The sequence below is a fragment of the Sinocyclocheilus rhinocerous genome, unplaced genomic scaffold, assembly GCF_001515625.1.
Source record: "Sinocyclocheilus rhinocerous isolate Xijiao unplaced genomic scaffold, SAMN03320098_v1.1 scaffold1413, whole genome shotgun sequence".
In the NCBI taxonomy this organism is placed as follows: Eukaryota; Metazoa; Chordata; class Actinopteri; order Cypriniformes; family Cyprinidae; genus Sinocyclocheilus; species Sinocyclocheilus rhinocerous.
This window is the reverse complement of record NW_015639297.1, coordinates 1173615-1196180: the sequence shown is the minus strand read 5'-3', so window position 1 is coordinate 1196180 and position 22566 is coordinate 1173615. Positions and strand designations below refer to the sequence as shown.

Genomic DNA, 22566 nt, shown 5'->3' with positions numbered 1-22566 from the left:
TTGACAAGATCATCTATAGTAAGCAAAAAGCACTGTCAATGTCACCATATTATGTTGTGTTACATATTTTATTTTCAACGTTTAAAGCAACCTAATAAAATATGCATGACACTAGATACATGGCTGAAATGTAATCAAAGTGTTTGACTGTTTATCTTAATACCTCTTGGAGGCCTGTAAATTGTATAAATAAATGTATAATCAGTATGTTAATAGTTATAAAATTTCATTAATTTCATTTTAAAAATATTTTCAGTATTTCTACATTTCATTTTATATGAATTACATTAAAATCTGATTTGCAAGCTTTAGCAGTAAGCAGTATATATCTATTTTTGTTACACAATAAATATTCAAATGGATTATGTTTTTTCAATCTTTGTTTATATTATCATCATTTGTAAATGTGCCAATTAATATTTTCTAATGAATTTTCATATTTTAAGATGGAACACTAAGATCACTAAGACCAGAAACAAGAGTAAAACTATCAAATATATTCAAACCATAGAAAGCTTAATTATAAAAGTATAGTAAATCATTTTCAAGTGTTCTAATATTTAACCTTGTAAAAAATAGTTCTAAATATTTATAATAAAAACTAACACCTGGTACACAAATAATGCTTGTAGAGGAAACACCCAGATACATGCAACAAGCAAACAGTCTTGGAGATCTGCAGTATATACGCCAAAGACAGACCCAAACACAATCTATAACTGACCTTCTCCTGAAGACAGATCTTCTTCACAGGGTACATCATCATAGATCACCTCCGGACCAGCCGTCTGGTGTTCTGAATCAGCAGAGGTCTCACCTAAAAAGGAAAAAAAAATAAAAAAAAAATAAAAAAGGAAATGCACGCGCCTAAGGACTGTGAGTGCATTAGTTTGGATGCGTTTACCATATAAAAGCAAAGAAAGAAGCCTATGAATTTTTGTGAACAGTCCCTTGACAGAAAATAGAGAACAGAGCATCAAAAACAAAACTGTTCTTCTTTGCTTGCATTTTTTATAGGATTTTATGATCTGAGAGCTGCTTATCCAAGCCAACACAGAGACATATGCTCATAGCATTACTTCTTGTGAGTTTTCTGCTGTTTTTTGTGCTACTTATGTGATTGGCTTTACCCCGTATTCTTAGTCAACATCAATCAAAACATGTCAATGAAACTGAACTTGGCGTGCCACATTCTTTTAAAAGATTTGTTGAGTGCAATTTCTTCTTAAAACTACCCATGCTCCGTTTCCAATTCATCAGACAGCTGCACTCAGAGAAAAAACACTGAACTAAAGGCAGGCCATACAGCAGAAAGCTGGCGCTATTTTAAACTATGCTACCAAAGGAAGTGAACTTATCTGACAATCTGTCACCATATCAGAATTCAGAAAACCAAACACAACTGCTTTTCCAATCGGAAATAAGATCAGGGTGGAAACAGCCATGTGTTCTCACACCAGTAATCTCACTTGCCAACTACAGTAGCGGGATGACACATCTATTCGAAACAGCCCAAAATTCAGCATTTAGTAAAATAACACATTTTCGTGAGGTTTACGTTGTGGTTCTACGGAGCCAAAAGGACATTTGCGGGGGGGGGGGACTTTAGCGTTTGTAGCCTACGGCAAAATGTTCGCTCAACGTTTATGTAGGCCTATCAGTTCCTATATTTTTGTTTTTCTGAATAACATAACGAAAAACAATCAACTTTTTCTAAGTAGGCCGCTGTTATTTTCTCTAAAAGTTCTGTATCATTTTGCAAGAAAATCCACAACGTTTTAAATATACAAACATGGTTTTTACGTTATTCTAGCTGTTACAATAGCAAAACTTAGTAATTTTTACTCACCCTGGTCTGCCCAAACCTGTATGACATTTTCATCCGTGATACACTGGGATGACAAGATGGTGACCAATTAAGCTCCAAAAAGCCCAAGATAAAAGTGGGCTTAATAACAGCAGTCCATGATTCGTTCATTCGGTTGATTTAGGTGAAACACTGACCATACAGACAAACCTGCCCTATCTGGCGTGTTCGCGAGAACGTCTTTGTTTACTTGCAGATAAGTGCAACAAACATCACGCCAATAAATGCGAAGAAACTACACTATTTGTTCCGTCTATCGTCAACGTGGTAGCCTACATTTGAACAAGAACAAAATTGTAGTATGTACAATAGCCTGCTATAGAGGCCTATCTCGTCTTCACACTTCAAGCATGTGGATTTCTAATGGATTTCTTATGCGCACGCGAACTTCATTTTTTCCTTCAAATGTTGCTTTAGGCTCCGTTCTAATGATACACTTGCCATTTTGTATAACACTTATAAGTGCACACGCGCTTTTTGTTGAATCCATTATGTAAAACTTGTACAAATACTGATTTATCAATAGTGCATTCTTGTTTTTACATATAATGAAGAAAGAAACAAATAAAGCCAACAGTGTCACTCATTTCTGAATATTCAAGTATTACTTAGTATTTAAACACTATAACTGTGAGACGTTTATTATTATTATTTTTATCTCTTACCTTCAGCATTTTGTGCTGGGCTTGGTCTGATATCCTCTGTTCCTGTGTCAGTTTTAACAGTGCATGTTTCCCTCTCGGTCTTCACCTCAGTGCAAGTCTGGTCTTCCTTTTCATTTAAGTCCTCTGGTGCAGCAGAGACTGTGGAAGCTTGGTCTCTGGAACATTCCCCAAAAATAGAGCCATATTATTGCTGACCTCTCAAGGGTATAACCGTACTGAGATCAGCTCAAGTCTAAGACTGGGTGGTAGGAGAGAAGGGGAAGAGAGAAGGAGCCCTCCGCCGCCCCATATAGTGAGTAACACAAAAAGCACTTGTGTTTCATTATAAGTGCTACAGTGTTTGGTGTGGAGGACTTAAGCTTTTGAAAATGGAAATGGGGTAGAGTTTTCACAGTACCGAGACGAATAACCAATGCAATATGAGTTATTTTATCTTCATAGAATTTGATTAAATTGAAATAAATGTTTATAATATTATACAAATACTAGTACTGCAGGCCAGTCAACCCAGTAGTGGTGGTGCTTGTTATGTCAACTTAATTTAACTACAGTAAATTCAAATGTCTATGAGCTGTGGTACACAAAAAGTGTTAGTTACAAGGAAAGAAGATGATGGAAAGTCTGTCCATGGAATGACGTTGTCATGTTACAGCATTTCTGGTCATTGAAATGTATTTCAGCATTCAGTTTCAACAGTCTACTACACGTTTTAATAGTGCTTTTGAGAGCCATCATCTATTGCCTCCAATGACACATCATCACACATGCTTATATCAATTCACACCACCCTTTACTTAAATTTTTGAGGGCAGTGATGCACTTCACATGCAATAAGGTAAACATGCCAAGTGCAAAATATAAATAAGCTCGGTAAATTCATATAAAGCATGACATACATCCTTTTAACTGCAGTTATTCCATGTAAAAGTGTGTGGAATGGCATCATAAAAGCTGGCTGTCAGAGCTAATCTCACAAGCTCTCGGTTGCTAGGGGAAAGAGCAGGTGTTTTGCAGTAAAATGCACATAAGACAGCTGTGAGCTCTGTGCGTCTCTTCTCACTACAGATGTATATTTTCTTTTCCACTCCTACAAAACACACTTCTCCCCTGGTTAACGGGGGGAAGATGTTGCATGGGTATGTTTACCTGCCTCTGCTTTGTGAACATTGGAAACAGGGTTACAGATCCTTTTTCTCTGCAGCTCAAAACACAGAACTTCTACTTGCAACATTTGTCCCACAAGGCCCTAAACAGTCTGTCTGTCCCTCTTCTTGATTGCAAAGCAAGTTATTATACCATGCTATATCATTTAATTGATGCATTGTTAGTAAAAAAGGTGTTAAATAGGTTCTGCTATATTCAGCTTCTAACAGAGGTGGAACAAATTGCTTGGGAGAATACACAGGAAATAAATACAAACTGAATACAATATAAACTGAATCAGACATGCTGAAATAGCAGCACATCAGTGTAAAAAGTGCTGACACACCCCACCAACTGAAAAAGCTATTGATAGCTCCAACCTGCAGCAGTATTGACAACTTCATGTTGAAAACATCCATTCAGCAGAATATAACGGTAGCATAAACTGAAAAAGTGTCATTTTGAATACAACTTTCACCACAGCAAAGCTCACAGGAATGATACTGCCAGATTTTTCTATTATCATGCATTTCCTCATAACACAACAGAACTAAACTGGGCCATTTCCTGGCATGCAGTTCACCATAAAGATACATTTAAATTAAGTAATGTGCAGGTTATCTAGATTTTAAACCACTTGAAAATGGTTTAATGCGTTTAAGAATCTGTTGATTCACACAGCACAAATTATATTCCATTTCAAATCATCACTCCAATACTCCAAGAAAAAGAAAATTTTAGATCAACATTACAAATGAATGCATTAGATTTTTACAAAAACACACAAAAAATATACAATATTAAAAAATAAATGGCACCAACCAAATATCACTTGACATACTATGACACCTGAAACAAATAATGATCCATTAGAGGTTGCCGTGACAACCGATTGGTGCGCATAATAATCTAGTAAACTGTGATTGGTGATTGGTAGAGGCAAGCACTATAAAAATACCAGTTTAGTATTTAGTAACAAAGCTGCATGTTTAGGTAAAAGTTTTTTTTCTTTCTTTCTTTTTTCTTTTTGATGCCTGGCTGAGGGTACTACTTGGCTTGATATGGGTACTACTTCAGTGCAAATTTTAAGGTATGTTTAGTTTATGGATTTGCTGATTAACTTTTCTACGATTCTCAAACAACTTTACTGACTGTGTTAAAGTGTTTTGCAGTTACTAAAAGTAAATGTTTTGCAGTTTTTCTTTGGCAGTACTTTTAGGCCTTGGTGTTCATGACAGTATTGTGACTGGTAAGTTTATCTAGTTGAATTATGTAATTTAACTTTGTCAAAAGTCTTAATGATGAATTCTTTAGTTGATGGCTATAGCTCTGTCAGCAATGGAGGCGATCCTGGATATTACAACCCTGATATCCCAAAAAATGGTCAACCCATGGAGGATGTTAAACTACAAGCATTTTACAACTGGTATGGCTTAAGAGATGTAGCAGGACCAATCAGGCCTCTGAGTTCTAAGACTGTAATCTATAGTGCTGCAGTTAAGGGAGGCTATGGTACTGGAAGCTACAGTTCTCAGACTGGCTTGTCCGGTGGTCCAGTGGCAAGTGGAAGTTCTGGTTCAGACACCAGAAGCCAGCTTCAGGGCTCTCAACTTGCTTCGGCTGGAAGTGGTAGTGTTGCTCATGGCTCTGTGGGTAATGCAGTAGGTATGGGCATGTCAGGGTATGGCTTAAGTCAGTCAGTTGGCATTAAAGGCTCTGACACTATCCATTCTTCCTTGGTCTTGACGCCATTGCAGCAAAGCACTGATTCTGTTCTTAAGCCAGTGCAGCTAACTTCCCAAATTCCTCTGCAGACCAGCAGGGACTCTCAGGCAATGCCTGACACTCAACAGCTAGTGCAGACAATCTCCCAGTCCAGTGGTCCGCAACCAGCACAAGCCAGCTCTGGAACCATGGCACAGTCTAGCTCCGTGCAGTTAACCCAGATCAGTGGCCAGCAATTAGCACAGGCTAGCTCCCTGTCTGCATGGCAGTCAAGCAGAAAGCCTCTTAAGCCTCTAAGAGATCAATTTTGGCGACCTGGTTCCAGGCCCTTTTCAGGTTTCAGGCCAGTTCAGAATCCAAGCTTTGGATTTTTCATGCCTTTGCCCCCCCGAAATGAATCCGTGTCACAACCTAGCTACCAAATAGTGCAACACAGCAGTGAGTTGAGCAGCCCTCCGGTAGCTAAGACTAACGATGCACTTGTGAGTCAGTCTTTCGGCCAGCAATTAGCCCAGTCCAGTGGCCAGCAACCAGTACAAACTAGCTATGAAACTCTAGCTCAACCAAGTATTCAACAACTAGCACAGGCCATCCAGCCTAGCAGTGAACAACCAGCACAAGCCAACTTTCAGTCTATGGCCCAGGCCAGTAGCCAGCAACTAGCACAGGCCAGCTACCAATCTGTGGCCCAGCCCAGTAAGCAGCAACTTCCACAAGCCACTGACTTGTCTGTGATTCAGCCCAGCAGCCAACAACTAGCTCAAGCCAGTTCTCAGCCCAGTGGACAAGTACAGGTCCGCTATGTGTCTGTGGCTCAGCCCAGCAGCCAGCAACTCTCTCCGGCCATTGACTTGTCAGTGTTCCAGCCCAGTAGCCAACAACTAGTGCAAGAAAGTGGCCAGTCTGTAGCCCAGGCATCCAGCCAGCAGCTAGTTCAGGCCAGCCAATCTCTTTCCCAGTCCAGTGGCCAGCAACCAGCAGGGGCTAGCTATATATCTGTGGCACAGCCCAGTAGCCTGACTCTTTTCAAGCCCAAAAAAGGTAGGCTTCAATATGGCTCCAAGCTCTTTTCTGGTACCAGGCCACTCCAGAAACCGAATTCTATCACAATTGTTCAGTCCAGTAGCCTTCCAGCACAAAGCAGCTATCCATCTGAGTCTCAGGCCAGTGTCCAACAACCAGCACAAGCCAGCTACCAGTCTGTGGCCCAGCCTGTTTTCCAACAACCAGCACAAAGCAGCTACCCATCTGAGTCTCAGGCCAGTTTCCAACAAGCCAGCTACCAGTCTGTGGCCCAGCTTGCTGTCCAACAACCAGCACAAGCCAGCTACCCATCCGAGTCTCAGGCCAGTATCCAACAACCAACACAAGCCAGCTACCCATCTGAGTCTCAGGCCAGTATCCAACAACCAATACAAGCCAGCTACCCATCCGAGTCTCCGGCTGGTATCCAACAACCAACACAAGCCAGCTACCCATCTGTGTCTCAGGCCAGTTTCCAACAACCAGCACAAGCCCGCTACCAGTCTGTAGCCCAGCTTGCTGTCCAACAACCAACACAAGCCAGCTACCCATCTGTGTCTCAGGCTAGTTTCCAACAACCAGCACAAGCCAGCTACCAGTCTGTGGCCCAGCTTGCTGTCCAACAACCAGCACAAGCCAACTACCAGTCTGTGTACCGAACTGTTAGGCCACTGGTTGCACAAGTCGGCAGCCGACAGTCACCAGGAGCCAGCTACTCTGTGGCTCAGCCAAGCAGCCTGCAAAGAGCACAATCCTGCTACCAGTCTGTGGTCCAGCACGGCACCCAAATGGATTTTAAGCCAGTGCAGGCCCAAGGGGGACACATTTATCAGATTGGCTCCAAACTTTATTCATGTCAGGAGTATGTATCCCAGCCCAATTACCAGCTTGCAGCCCAACCAGGACAGAATGGGTATCCGCCTCCATCCAGACTAGTATCTTCATTCTTGGCTCAGCACATCAAACCTGTCGTACAACATGAATACCGGGCCCCAGTAAAGCCTGGGCAGGGCACCTATGTGTCTGTGGTGCCACCCAGCAGACATCCTGGACCACTGCAATCAACACTCCTGTCCACTTTCAGACCAGCACAGCTGCCGGAACAGCCTAGCTACCAGCCCCCAGTCCTTCCAAGCCGACAGCCTCTAGCTAAGCCTGCACTGCCTAATTATGGTTCTGTATCACAGCCCAGTGGACCTAAATCTGGAACTTTGAGACTATTGCAACAGCCTGGCTACCGGCCTCTGGCCTGGCCAGGGCAAGATGTGCATCAGCCCCCATTTAAGCCAGAACCTTCCAGCTACCAGCCTCAAATGTTGCCTAGCCGCCAGTCACTATCCCAGTCTGGTTACTCTTCCCCAGTCATGCCAGCACAGTCCAGTTACCAGGCACAGTCAAGTTCTGAGACCGTCTCTCGGTCTGGGTGCCAGATCTCTTCCATTGCACGGCAGTCAAGTTCCCAGCCTCAAATGCTGCCTAGCCGCCAATCGCTAGCTCTTTCTGGCTGCTCTTCCCCAGGCATTCCAGTGCAGTCTAGTTTAGAGCCCCAGGTACAGTTGAATTATGAGACCGTATCACAGCCTGGGTTCTAGACCTCTATGCTTGGGCAGTCAAGTTACCAAACTGTATTCAGATCATGTTCCCAATCCCTGGAGCAGCCCAGTAGTCTCTTTTTCAAATTCTGTGTCAGAGTCAGTGCAACCTGGAATTTGGTATTCAGCACAGTTGAATTATCAGCCTGTCACAAACCAAAATGCTCCTGGACCAGCTCAAAGTAGCCAGCGTTCGTCCCAAACCAGTTTCAGGCTTTTGAAACGAGTGAAGTCATAACCATTTACTTGTGTTTGCCGATTCCTGGTTTTGGCTTGTTTGCTTTTAAAGTTTTGAAAGTGTCAATAAATGTCATTAGCACATGTATCTTTGTGTCGATTCTTACCTTTTGTTGGTAGTTGATACATCTGTAAAGAAAAGGGGAAAATGTGACTTTTACATAATCTAGTAGTTTAAGTTGGCTAATAAGTTCCACTGAACATTAAGACTTCCAAAGTTTAAGCAGGTATATGCCAAAATGGTAAGTTCTCAGCTTATGTATAGCAAACGCTTGCCTTGAAATGGTAATATTTCCCTACTATGTATTTTAGTAATTCCCAATACTAAAAGGCGTTCCTAGGTGAATATAATGTGTGGAAATTACAAAGTAGAAACTTACTAGTCTTGTAATAACTGGTACACTCCTGACCAGCAGGAGAAACTGTAGAGACTGCTTGGGATAAATTATCAGAATGTTTTTCCTGAGTCACTTCCAAGTCACTTGAATGTGTCTGAGGCTCACTGCATTTTGCTGTTTCATCTACAGAGGTAGTTTTGCACTTCTGTTTGCTGATCTCTTCAAAATTGAATTTTTCTTTCTGCTCCTCTTCCTCCACATCCTTTTCCAGGTACTGGTGAGCTGTGGACATGGGCTCTGTAAAAAAGGAGAGTCCAATGTTACTTTGTACATCATACTACACTGCATGTAGGTCTTTTACTTGCACTTCTATAAAGTGTGTATATATGTCTAAGATATACGTGTATAAATATGTAAGGCATGGATTTATGACAATTACATCACCTACTGTTTGGTTACACATTGAAAAAAAAGTTATTGTAAATTGTTATTGTATGAATTGCAAGTTTGTGTATCACTTGGGCATACTATTTTGGATCAACACACTATAAGATAATGTGAAAATGATGTCATCAAATTGTAATTATAGGCAACCCTGCTTTTTTCCTCCCCCTTGTAAACCACTATACACAGTTGATTAGACATTCTTTAGTTATCACGTCTATACACTGTCAAAAAATAGCTTAATTTAATGAGTTGCACCATTTAAGGCAAAATACTGCCTCATCCCACATTTGGCAGTTTAATGACCTCACAATTGTTTCCTTTGCTGGCACAGTTCCATGCAGTGATACATCTGCTGATATTGCCTTTTGGTAGATGACCTCAGTATCCACAAGGACATGATTGTACAGGAATTACTTTATTTAAAAAACTATAGGGATAAGGGAATAAATTACAGATAATAAGGTTTTATGTGCAGAACACAAATGATGTCACAGCCAGGCATACAAGGCAGAATATCAATTATGTGTTGAAGTTTAATTTATTATCCAAAATCTATGTTTGCAATGGAATATTATATGCTTAAAGGACTACAAAAATTTGGTTTCCATAAAGGTACAATCAGATTTATTTACACACATCTACATTCTTAGACAGTAATGCATCACTAATTAACCCCATTAGACATGCTCACTAGAATCAATAATTAAGTGTGTCTTGTACAATAGACACCATCACTTTGAGCCAAGATCTGGTTGTCTGAAAACCTAACTACATATTATTTACCTATGTTTATTCAAATACTGAATCAGCTACAAAAATGCTAATGTAATATAGGGAGTCTAAACACCAGACATGTTTTTCAGAATATACCCTATTCATGTGTGTCCATTCTGATAAAGCCATTGTGTCCAAGGCCTTCTGTCCCTTACAGTGTACCACAAACACAGTTTCTCAAGCAAGCCCACTTCATGTTACACCACACACAATGGCACTCTTGTGATGAGACCTGGGAACAAACTCACAAAGCGTTGTTTCTGCATTCATCACTGAGGAATGCCTGGCTGTTTGTTAGATCACAAGTCAAAAGGTCAGTGGTATGTGATGTGAGAAATGGTGGGACCAAGCACTGCTAAAGAGAAAGGATCATCTGTCTCCAATATTTCATTCATTTGATAACAATGTATGACATGACAGTCTCAACCAAAGAGAATCACAGGAAATTGACATCATGACGATGCTGATTGGCTGATGGCACCACAAATGTGCACAGTCCCCCCCCCCCAAAAAAATGCTTAAACGTATATTTTTATGAAGCAGACCATAAACTTATTTTCTCATGGTGTAATGCAGCATTACGATTGGCATTAAAAAGTATTGAGGCAGACTGGAATTGACTGCACATTAGTTAAGACCAATCTGCATCAATATTCAAAGCACAGAGCATGGATATCCAGAACCTCTGTCAGTTGTGGTTTATTGGGAGAAATTACCCTAAAAAGTCTCATGGAAAAGAAATTTTTAAAAAAATCAATAAAAAAAATCTATCGATTAAATTAATAACTCATCACAATATTTTAGGAGAAACATCTGAGACAAACTTAATTTTTAAACATACCTGAGAACTCCACGAAGTCTACCAAAATATGAAAGACAAACCAATAATATTTTCCTTGGGGGCAGTGTAAATGTGTTATTTACCTGAACTTGGAAGAACATTACTGCATATATTGTAACTGTGTAAACAGTTCTGATTGGCTGTTCATGTTGTAAAGCATATGTTGTTCTGTTTTCACTCTCTTGAAGAAGTGTAGCACCCTTAATAGTGGGTATTTGTGAAGAGATGTTATGCTAAACTTATTTTATATAGATTTCAGTAAAGATTATTTGCTCTTGATATGTCTCTTCTGTCTTCCCAAAGACAATACTATATAACTAAAATAATATATTGAAGTTAAGTTTTAAACTAAAATCTTTTTAATTTCATTTGTAATATTTAGAGTTTAAATTATTTAAGAATGATACAAATGTAATCTATGTAAATTTATTTAATGTACTTGCATTCTCCTGAATAGAAAATTCAGAATAGAATGCTGACCTTTACATTTTTATTGATAGGTAAATCAATAATAAATATGATTTACCATGATGGTCCCTGAAGCATCAATACCTGTCTGTGTTTGCATCTGCCTAATTTGCCTAGCTTCATCTACAGTACAGTAAGTAACAGATGAATTTGAACTGAACAAAATTTATTGGATGTATGATTGGATTTTTTATGTCAACCCCAATAAAATAAGAAGTAAGAAGTGTTTAATCAATAGGCCTACCTCTCTGGGGGGAAAAACAAAACAACTATAACCTACTGCATCTTCTACCCCCTGGTGGATTATTCACACTCTTTTTTTAGCATCATTCCAAGAATGTTCTATGTCATGATGTATGTCTGCTGATTTTTAAAACAGCAACAGCAACATAACAACAGCATTTACATTGTTATTGATTGATATAAGAATATTCACAGCATTGAAGCAACTTTTGTACACTATTATATTACATATTTACATTTGTGTTGTTTTCCCTGCAGCCTTCAACCCATTTTTGAGTTGCAAACCACCAGCTGACAACCACCAGTTCTTGCTAATAAAACTATGGAGGCAACAGTGTATCAACGCAAGGAGGAAATGTCCTTTTCCGCTTCTTATCAGTATCCCAAGAGTCTGTCGCATTGAATAGCTGGAGTTACAACAAGACAGCTCAGGGATATGCTGACAGTGATTCATGATGTCATCCTTGTCCACAGGGTATTAAATCAGGACATGTGCACAGGATGAATGAATGGCAGTGCAAAATATTAAAATACAGTATGTCAGATAATAAAATAAGGTTGTGTTGCAACTTGTGACTGTTGTTTGCACATGTATTTCTATCTTCCACAATCTCCTTTCTTAATTTTAGCAGGATGTATGAACAAAAACACCAGTGCGTTCTGACTTAATGGCCGGTTCCATGGAACTGCACCTTACCCTTCTATTTAAACTGCAGGATGACTGTGTCCACACCTCTACATGTCCTCTATTGTCACAATTGCACATACTCAAAATGTGCCAGGTCAGCAGTGGCTGATTCTGCAGACCACAGACATGCAAGGATGCATTATTTATCCTTGGGATTGTCTATAATTCACTTTTAAAGTAATAGCTGACAATAATTGCCAAGCTCCACCGTTTTATTAGTTTTAAAGATGCTTAAACCATTATCCATGCTTTTGTCACATCCCGCCTTGATTATTGCATTGCCCTTTTCAGTGGTTTACCTGCCAGTTCAGTATATTCAAAATGCTGGTGCTAGACTACTCACCCACACCAAGCACTCTGCCTACATCACTCCAATTTTGTTCAATCTCGATTGGCTTCCTGTTGCATATCGTATTAAATACAAAATTTTCCTGCTCACTTTTAAATCGTTGCACACCCTGGCTCCCCGGTATCTCTGTGAACTGCACCTCCCATACATCCCAACTCACTCATTACGCCCCTCTGATTCTGGTCTACACCCAGACTCTGGAACTCTCTCCACCGATCTCTTAGCTTGTCAATACTATTCTTGAATTTAAATCACTTCTTAAAACTCGCGTTTGTTTATTATACTGAGGTTCTTCTTTTCTAATTGTATCTTCACTGTAAAGTGACCTTGAGCACTGGAAAGGCGCTATATAAATAAAACGTATTATTATTATTACTATTACTATTATTATTATTATTATTATAGTATGTTAAAGTCAGGATGAAATGAAAGTTTGGTCAATTTATTTAAATGCATGTTATAGATCTTGTTGTAAACAATTTTTGTGTGCATATATTTTTTATTTAGGAAAAAAATCTTTGAACTCATAATACTTAAAGCAGCTTCACATTAACAACATTAACAACAACATGATAATATAGTAAAAATTCATCAATTATGAAATGTTTCAAAGTTCAAAGTTCATAAATTATGCAACAAATTCAGCTCGAATCAGTTCAATCTTGATTCAATTCAGTTCAATAACAGTGTCAGTGTTACAAAGTTAGTCAACGTCTAGCTCAATTCAGTTCAAATTTTGTTCTCATTTGATAAGTGCTGTTAAAGCAATAATATTACTGAATATTGATCATCATAACTGGACCTTTCAATGAAAATGACAGGCTTCTCTGTCATACTCTCCAATCAGCTATTGTTCATTTGCCTTTATTTAAAATCCATCAACAGCTGGTGCATAAAATCAAGTCGCACATTACATTTTTCCTTCTTCTTTTTTTTGGTAGGTATAGTCAGATTATCGGCACAATACAAAAAAAAAAAACATCTGTTGCTACTTCTGTTTCACTGCAACTTTAAAATAAAATGCAGAGTCACCATGTGTAAATGACTGGAGCAAGGAATTCCATTGGCCACCTGATAATAGTGATGCCAAAACACATATAACCATAAAACACACAACAAAGAGAGTCATGTAACATGTCATTGTTCAGTCAGATTGTTCATTCACATCCTCAAACCTTCAAAGCATGATGTGGTTTGGCATGCACAAATTCAAAAGATCTGTTCAGTTCTGCCTTTACGTCTATAGAAACAATCACATAAAAGCTCAAGCTCCTCTTTCACCTTCTGAACATATAGTGTTTCATGTCTCTCATGTAGTTGCGTAATGTGTTCTCAGACAGGGCAGAGGGCTTCGTACAACACCTTTGACTTTCTGAAGACTTTCTCACACGCCTCAGGGTGCCAGACGGAAACCTTCAAATTCTCATTAACATGTGGTCGAAGCGGGCCCAAAACCCCCTTTGGATTGGAGAGACCACTGACAGGGTGCGTTTCTACTGCAGCTCTCTCGGACATGCATGTACTGCTAACAACGCTGAACTGTCATAGAGAAAAAAGGAGGGAAACGTAACATGGCCCATTTTTAAACTATCTAATTCTGGAAGCGTAAAAGGAAGTCGGTGAAAGTTGAGTGGCAGCTAGATGCAGATTAGGAGTGCTGGGGTTGTGAGGCCCCTCAGTACTACACAAAGTGTGTGATTATGGATCTTATGTTGGAATTAGTCCATAAAAGCTGCTCTAATTTATCTCTAAATCAGATATGTGGTCATACAGAGTTTGAAAATATTCAACAAGTCCCAGTTCGCGTTTAGCACCTCAGAGTTGCATCTGTGTCAGAAGTTCTGCTGGTTAGCAATGGGTTAAAGGGATAGTTTACCCTCAAAAATCATTTCCTAACCCTCATATTGATTCAAAGCTCTTTGACTTTCATTCTTCTGTGAACAAGTGGATATTTAGAAAAATGTCTCAGTATGGAACGTCCATTGTATAGACAAAACCATTTGAAATTTATCAAAATATCATCTTTTGAGTTCCACTGAAAGTCATACAAGGTCTGGGATGACATGAGGGTGAGTAAATGATGACAGAATTTTATTTTTCTCTTTAACGGCCTGTGAGAGGGTTTAGGGAGGTTTATAAGATCCCACTGTTTCCCAATGAGCCACTGAAATTAGGGAGAGTGCACAGCCGCCTCTTCTCCTACCCCCACTCTAGAGAAAAGACCCCTTTTCATGGTGCCCCTGCCTTTGTTGCATGAACGAGAAGCAAACTTAGAGCATTAGTGTGCACAAGAAAAGTGAAATTGATAGACCAATAAACAGCACAACTCACCTTTTTGTCCTCAGCAGTACTTCCACAGGAAAGCTTCAGCACCTCCCAAGAGGGACTTTAATCCCAACAACCTCCCATGCACTTCCTGCTATGAAATCAGCTGCCTCCTTGAACACATCCTCATCCTCCGTTTATCCGCTGCTGCCGGACTGAGGCCACTGAGAGGGCGGCAAATACCCTGTGCTGTTTACTTTCCCACAGGCAGCAAGTTCCCTACTCCATGCACTAACCGCTCCACTCCTCCTCGCTCTCGTAGGCTGAATGAGCCCCCTTCTTCCCCCCGGCTTCTGTCACTCCCTTCTTTTCTCTCGTTCATTCCCTCCCCTGCTGTTGGACAGTTACAGCCCTTCTGAACAAGTATAATGGCTGTTAAGCTCCACCAATGGCTGAGCTGTTGGCAGACTTGTCATCCAATTAAAGTCAGGTTAGATGACCAAGGGGCAGGGTCTAGAGAGCTAAAGGGAAAAACAGAGTACGACAAGTCTGGAAGGGAGGGAGAGAGAAAAACAGAAACAGAGACAGGGATTACACCATCTCTAAACTGGCCAAAAGTGGAATCAATAGTATTAGCTAAGTGGGTGACCATACCACAGTATTGTGCAAACTCTGCAAAACACAATATTATAATATTTCAATATTATAATATTATATATATATATATATATATATAAATGATATGTTAGATGCAGTGCAATGTACAAAAATGTTATACCATTTTATAAATTATATAAAAATTCATAATTCATAAATAAATTATGTCTTTGAAAAGCATTTTAAATAATACATTTTGAAAAATGCTTTTTGAAATTAAAACATTTGTATTGTTCTGTAAATATATGATAATTAACTGTAAAACCAAAAACAGTAAACCTTATTTTAGATTTATTATTATTACTACTATTATTATTATTATTAAAACACTATGGTTCTTAAAACATTAAAAACTATTTTTGTGTAGAAGGCATGTAACATTTCAGTACCTAATTTTCTTAGGTAAACAGTTGCATTCATTTAAGTATAACAAACGCAAATAAACAAATAGATTTATGAAATATTTACACATAAATGTAAATATTTATAGGACCCATTAAGAAAATACACTGTGTGCAAAGTAAAATAGTCATAGCTCCTACAATGGACTTACAAGACTGTGGGATGGTTAAAAACATTTTCTTTTCTATTTTATTTTATGAATTTAATGTAAAATTTATTCATGATAAACTTCATTCGAATGCTGTCTACATCACTTGCAATACAGTCTGGTAGCCTAGGCCTATGGTTAATATAATTTAATAATGTAATCATTTCTATAATAATAAATTATTCAAAAATGAAAATTCTGTAATCATTTATTCCCCTTAAAGTTGTTCCAAACCTGGAACAACTTGAGGGTGAGTAAATGATTACAGAATTTTCATTTTTGAGTGAACTATCCCTTTAAGTAAAAGTATGTATTGCATACTCCAATATGCTTAAGGTATCGAAAGTATGTACAGTATTGTTCTGAAAAAGAACTCGTCAGGATGGTTTTGCATTAATATTACTGCTGCACTACTGTGTATGTTGCATTTTACTTATGAATATGTTCAAGGTTGTTACATTAAAAGTAGCCTACTTTCATATACTGTTGGGTAGTTTAAGCTACAACAATGCATCATGTTGTAAAAGACCATATTTTTGTAGTGTTGCTGTCCTGTGAAAAAAAAAACAAAAAAAAAACTTATGTACTACACATTTGTACGAGAATACTTAAAGAATGTACTTCCTAACAGTCCACCACTGATTATTTTGAAAATGAAGCTAACAACATTTATTGTCAGAATATTAACAAATCATTGCTAACTACAGCTGCGTACCATATCAGAGGCTGCATCGTTCAGAAAACTGTTCAGTTGTGGCAGATGCCGCTGAACAATGCTCAATTTTTTTATTTTTATGGTTAACTGCCTAAAAATCAGGGTTGCAAACCTGCCAGTGTTCACCATGGTCAAGACAATGAACTAAAATCACACCTTTGAAAGATATCAGCTGGCATTTGAACTGCTGTGTGTTTGTGTGTGCGTGTATTTTGTATTTTTTCATATGTATCATTATATTATTCAAGTAAGTTCCAACCCAATACCTGCATTTAAAGTTGTCCGGCAATTAAGGACTCAGCCTCTAAATTGGAACGCAGCAAACCAGTGTAACTAACCTGGCCATGGTCTTGAGGTACATCGCCCAGCGCCGCTGTGGGTGAAACATTCCCACCATCTCCTCCATTATGACGTAAAACATAAAAACAAAAATCCTTCATTCAGCTGAATTTGAAGGATTCATGGAATGTATTCTTCGCAACCTTTAATCACCCACAATCCTTTGTACACATTCCATTTCATGAAAATAAACGGACAAAAAACGAGTCAGTACTGAGCTTGTCTGAATTTATTATTACATGTAAGACAAAAATAATGTTTTCGGACATGACAGCATAGACGTTATCTTTTCTTTTGGTGTAAATTACTCAAACGCTAAACGGCCAATAATGTAATGCCACTGGGAGACTGTAGACAGCTGTGATTCAATGTATTGCATTAATTGAAAACCAAATAATATAAAGATTTGTAATACAAAGTATTTTTCCGAAACTAAGTTTTGTTAGTATTTTTGTGCCGTGACGGTGAGGGTGGGAACATATGTGATGTAGCCACGCGCACTTACCCGTTTCCAGGAAACATGTCGTTCAAACCGGAAACCGTAGCAAAACGGTGCACACCGGTTTGAGCTTGAACTTGCCCCAGTGCATCTCAAAGTCTGGACCCGGAGGGAAATCAGTCCGGACCCGCCTCCATTTCGTATTTCAAGAACACGAATTTCCTACTTTGATAAACGCATGTTAAAATTGTAAATCATATGTTTAGTTTTTTTATTGTCTTTTTGGAGATGTTCCGAAATGAAAGCTAAGGCGAGATATTGAAACTTTTCCTTCATGGCATTAGTTGTCATGACATCCAGTGAGCGTATGACGTTTGACATAATCGGACGACATTTCACCGCTAATATGAGTACTTTTTTTGTTTTGTTATCACAAAGATTATGGGCATTTGACTTATAGCAGTGTCCAGTGTTTCCCATACATTGAGTTATTTGTGGCGGCCCGTCACAAAATCAAAACTGACCACCACAAATAGATTTTCCAAAAGGATTCTAACTACTTCGTTGAATAAACTGAGCACTGCACGTTTCAAAATTAAAATGCAACACGGGTGTTTTTATATGAATGTATAATTGAAAAGAACCGACCGTCTTCAGAAAACACTTGATGTTATTTTCATTTCGATTTTTGATTACAGCCGTTACCGGGGAAACCGCTATATCTCTGCTCCAACAGCGCCTCCTGCTGGCAGAGAATGAATTTGCATGCGCAAGTCTGTGGGATGGTGTCTTCGATACATAGACCTATAACATTGCTGGATTTGTCTGATGTCAAAACATGGGTGGGCACACCTATCAAAGCATCACCGGACTTCTTCAGGTGACTGGGTAGAGCCAATAGCCATGTTCATACAACCCCAGTTCCAGAGAAGTTGGGACGTTTTGTAAAATGCAATAAAATCAAGAATCTGCAATTTGTTAATTCTCTTTCACTTTTATTTAATTGACAAAAGTACAAAGAAAAGATTTCCAAAGTTTTCACTGACCAACATTAATGTATTTTGTAAATATGAACAAATTTAGTTTTTGACGGCTGCAACACATTCCAAAAAAGTTGGGACAGAGGCAAAATAAAAGTGAAAAGGTTATAGAATATCCACGTTAAACTGTTTTGAAACAGTTCACAGTAAGCAGGTGAATTGGTCAAGGTATCATGTTTGGGTATAAAAGGAGCATCTCAGTCTTTGCAAGCAAAGCTGGATCATGGCTCATCACTTTGTGCCAAATTTCACGAGAGAAGTGTCAAATCAAAAATCACATTTGGCAATGCAAAATTGCAAAGAATTTAGGTCTTTCACCAGATCAAGAAATGCAACTTGAATATCTGTTACTCTAGGAGAAAGCTATACATCAATTCTATGCAGTGATGCTGCCAGGTTCTCTGGGCTAGAGCTCATCTCAGATAGTCAAAAAGACAGTGAAAATGTGTGCTGTACTCAGATGAGTCCACATTTCAACTTGTTTCCAGGAAAAAATGGATTTTGAGTTCTCAGTCCCAAAGACCAAAAGGACCATCCAGACTTTCATCAGTGACAAATGCAAAAGTCTGTCATGGTATGGGGGTGCAGCAGAGCAAAGAGCATGGGTGACTGGCATATGTGCAAAGGTACTATTGACATGGAGGCATATATTGGGATTGTACAGAGATATATACTGCCATCAAGATGATGTCTTTCATGGGAAGTCCATGGTTATTAGATCAAGACAGTGTCAGCTCTCATTCTGCATGTTCTATAACAGCATGGTTTCGTAGACTCAGAGTGAATGTGTTAGACTGGCATACCTGCAGTCCAGATCTGTCTCCAATTGAAAATGTATGACCAGTCATGAAAAGGAGAATCAAACAACTACGATCACAGACTGCTGAGCATCTGAAGTCTTGTATCAAGCGAGACTGGACAAAAGTTTTGCTTGAAAAACTTTAACAATTAGTATCCTCAATTCCCAACCAATGAAACATTGTAATTAAAAGGAAGGTTGATGTGACACAGGGTTAAACATGCCTCTGTCCTAACTTTTTTGGAGTGTGTTGCAGCCATCAAAATCAAAATGTGTTCATATTTACAAAATACATTTACGTTGGTCAGTGAAAACTTTGGAAATCTTTTCTTTGAACTTTTGTCAATTACATAACAGTTAAAGAGAATGAACAAATCACAGATTCTTGATTTTATAGCATTTTACAAAATGTCCCAACTTCTCTGGAATTGGGGTTGAAATTCCAGTTATTACAACTGTGACCTTAATTGTCTGTTTCTTGGAAATATCTTGGCAAACAGCGATTAACAATAGTGGAAAAACAATATTTCCAGTAAGAAGAAAAACAAACACTCCCTCCAAAATCTTTAAGTAAGGAAATGACAGCTATTGTACTAAACTGAGTTTAGCTGAAATACATACCAATAACCTGCAGGGGGAATCAGCGATCCACCATCAAATGAACAGAGCCAGTCAGTAAGAAGAAAAAATATAAATATTCAATTCAATTCAACTTTGCTATCCTAGGTACTACCAAAAGTCCAGAGTTTTGCGACCTTATGGCAGCTCTAAAGTGATTTTCACTTTAATTTCTGCTATCAAATGAAATTAAATTACCATAAAGTTTTTTTTTGTTTGTTTTTTTGCGTTCATTAAATGCCACAATCTGGCACTACATCGTGAGTGCATGATGTATCTCTAAATGCAGTTGTGCAGGACCCTCTTCTAGACCCACACACAACACAAAAACAAAATTCATCTACTTTCAATCTCTGCAAAATAAATACAAAATACTGTTTACAAAATTTAATTTCCCAACACATGCTGCTGGCTCTCTCTTCATAACATTGGGCTTAAGGTCCCTTGACTCTGGAGGCTTTGTATTTCATTGAAATCATTTGAGGATTCTCTAGCATGAAATCTAACTTCATTTTTCCCTACTTTTGTAGTTTACACAAAAAAATTATCTTGAACCACTTACGGTAAAACTACTGCAAAAGAAGATAGGCTATCCCTATACTTAATGTACATTAATTAACATGACTAATAACAGAGACTGAAACTAGCTATACAAGTTATTCAAAGAGTTTAACACATGAATACAGTGAATGTTGGTGTATAAGATATGTATAATTTGCATATAGGCTAAGGCTACCTTTTTTCTTAGAGTATAAATTATAATCATTGTTTCTAAAATGCTTAACTATATCATTATGGAGCAACAAACAGCATAAACACATTTCATTACACCAAATACACAAAATAATGTTCTTTTTAGCAGCATCATATGACCCCTTTAAAAGTAACCATTCATACTCATGTTTTTTTTTTCTTTTAATGATTATCAGCATTATCAAATTATCATTATTTTCAGTAAACTTAGAGGTGTGCTATTGATGCTGTTGTTTAATATTCAATGTTTGGAGAATCTCTCGCCATAGGAATATGATATTAATTATTCTTTCATAGACACATCTTATTAAATCTATTAATTTAGACAATTAAATCTAGTAAAACTATATTTTAAATAATTCTATTTTTTTCCATTGAATTCATGAATTTCATTATGTAAGACAAAAACTTACAGGTGCTTTACAAAATCAGTTTAATAAGACTGAACAGAATGTTGCTGCGTCCCAATGCGCCTACTTATACTACGCCCTTAAAGTATGTACTTTTTTGGTGAAGAAAAAGTACACACTTTTGAGTGTGTAGTAGAAGAGTAGGAAAGCTTTGGGAAATACTATAACAGGGTTCCTCAAATCTTGCCCTGGAGGGCCAATGCGCTGCAGAGTTTAGCTCCAACCCTGATCAAACTCACCTACCTGTGATTTTCTAATGATCCTGAAGACACTGATTAGTATGGTCAGGTGTGTTTGATTAGGGTTAGAGCTAAACTCTGCAGGAAAGTGGATCTCCTGGGCCAGATTTGAGGATCCCTGTACTATAACGTCATACAGTTGCGTCTTTAACGGAGCGCTCTGTCGCATAATTACACTCATCCTATCACTGTAAACTGGCCTGTCAATCATCTTGTCACAGTTTTTTTATTATTTTTTTTTTATTATTGCAATTGAAAGAATAACAACAGTTATGAAGTAACATGGGGCTAACGGACATCACATGAAGTTAGCATCTTGTCACAGTTAACATCCTCCACATTTCATTTCATTTAACTTCCTTCCTACCATATCTGAGAGAAAATAAGTAGCACGTTGATCTGCGAGCCGCGGGTCTTCATGCAGAGAACTCTGTTCATATTTTGTGCATAATGATGCACTTAAAAGTTAACGAACAAACGGATGTTTATAAAAGTTAACATTGCTGTTGCAGATCAAATGTAACACAGACACCATTAAATAATTTTATTTATTTTTTTACCAGGTGGATAATTAGTAACTCAAACACATTTATCTAAACCTCTCTACCGTCGGTCGTGCGCATCCACTATGTTTGTAGTTTTTTAATGCTTTTTATTCGTGTTTGAAGTTCTGAACCGAATCATTCGTCAAAGCGCAATGGATTGTGGGTAATATTATCCATTAGAGTGTGCACTGTGCACGGATCCACACTTCAAAAATCTACCTGAAATAGTAGACCATCCGCGGACTTTTGGCATAGCCTACTTTTTTCAACATACTAACTGCTTTGGGACACACTAATTCTAATCTCACATACTATTTAGGATGGATAGTATGAACATTGGGATGCAGGGTTAGCTTTTCCTGTGATAATGGCTTTGACACCTGAACCTAATAATTGTATATTACAGGTTTCCTTGACAACTGTCTAGGCCAGTGTTTCCCAACCGGGGTGCCGTGTAAAAAAATCCTTTTGTAAATATTTTTAAATTGCTAAAATGTTCATAAAAGCAGCTATTATATAATATCAATTTCTGATGTCGCCAATAATTAGAGATGCACTGAAATTCCGGCTGCCGAAAATTAGTTCACTGCGCAGGATTCACTTTCACGTGGTGTGACGCTCTGCGTGTTATCCGCTCTATGTGTGCTCCACTCATATACCGTTCATGCTCATCGGAACAGCAAAGTCCACTCAAAAATCGAGCTGACAGAAAACATCTATGTAGTACAGTCAGTGTTCGAACTATACCGTGGACTTTGGGGGAGCCCACGTGTTTTTTTTTTGTTTTTTGTTTTTTA

General features: G+C 38.3%; 2 protein-coding genes across 7 annotated transcripts in view; one reads left to right on the top strand and one right to left on the bottom strand.

Moving 5' to 3' along the window:
* The window catches only part of LOC107751159 (rho guanine nucleotide exchange factor 10-like protein), a 58369-nt gene extending 43278 nt beyond the window's left edge, over positions 1-15091 (bottom strand). Inside the window, exons 1-5 of the mRNA XM_016566787.1 lie at positions 14732-15091; positions 8633-8887; positions 8360-8381; positions 2533-2687; positions 725-817 (exon numbers count right to left, since the gene is read on the bottom strand). Coding sequence (XP_016422273.1) covers positions 725-817; positions 2533-2687; positions 8360-8381; positions 8633-8882 — 520 coding nt within the window. The 5' untranslated portion in view covers positions 8883-8887; positions 14732-15091. The remainder of the gene's footprint in view (positions 1-724; positions 818-2532; positions 2688-8359; positions 8382-8632; positions 8888-14731) is intronic.
* Positions 4644-8162, top strand: LOC107751148 (paternally-expressed gene 3 protein-like). 6 transcript variants are annotated; one of them, XM_016566778.1, is made up of 4 exons: positions 4644-4765; positions 4872-4924; positions 4990-6659; positions 6987-8162. In XM_016566778.1, exons 1-4 carry the CDS (start codon positions 4737-4739, stop codon positions 8013-8015), a joined length of 2781 nt encoding a protein of 926 aa, XP_016422264.1. In that variant the 5' UTR covers positions 4644-4736; the 3' UTR covers positions 8016-8162. The 6 variants fall into 6 exon arrangements, with proteins under 6 accessions (XP_016422264.1, XP_016422262.1, XP_016422260.1 ...); XM_016566776.1 differs by having other exon boundaries at positions 4990-7784; positions 7942-8162; XM_016566774.1 differs by having other exon boundaries at positions 4645-4765; positions 4990-6113; positions 6162-8162.
* Positions 15092-22566: the final 7475 nt, after the last annotated feature.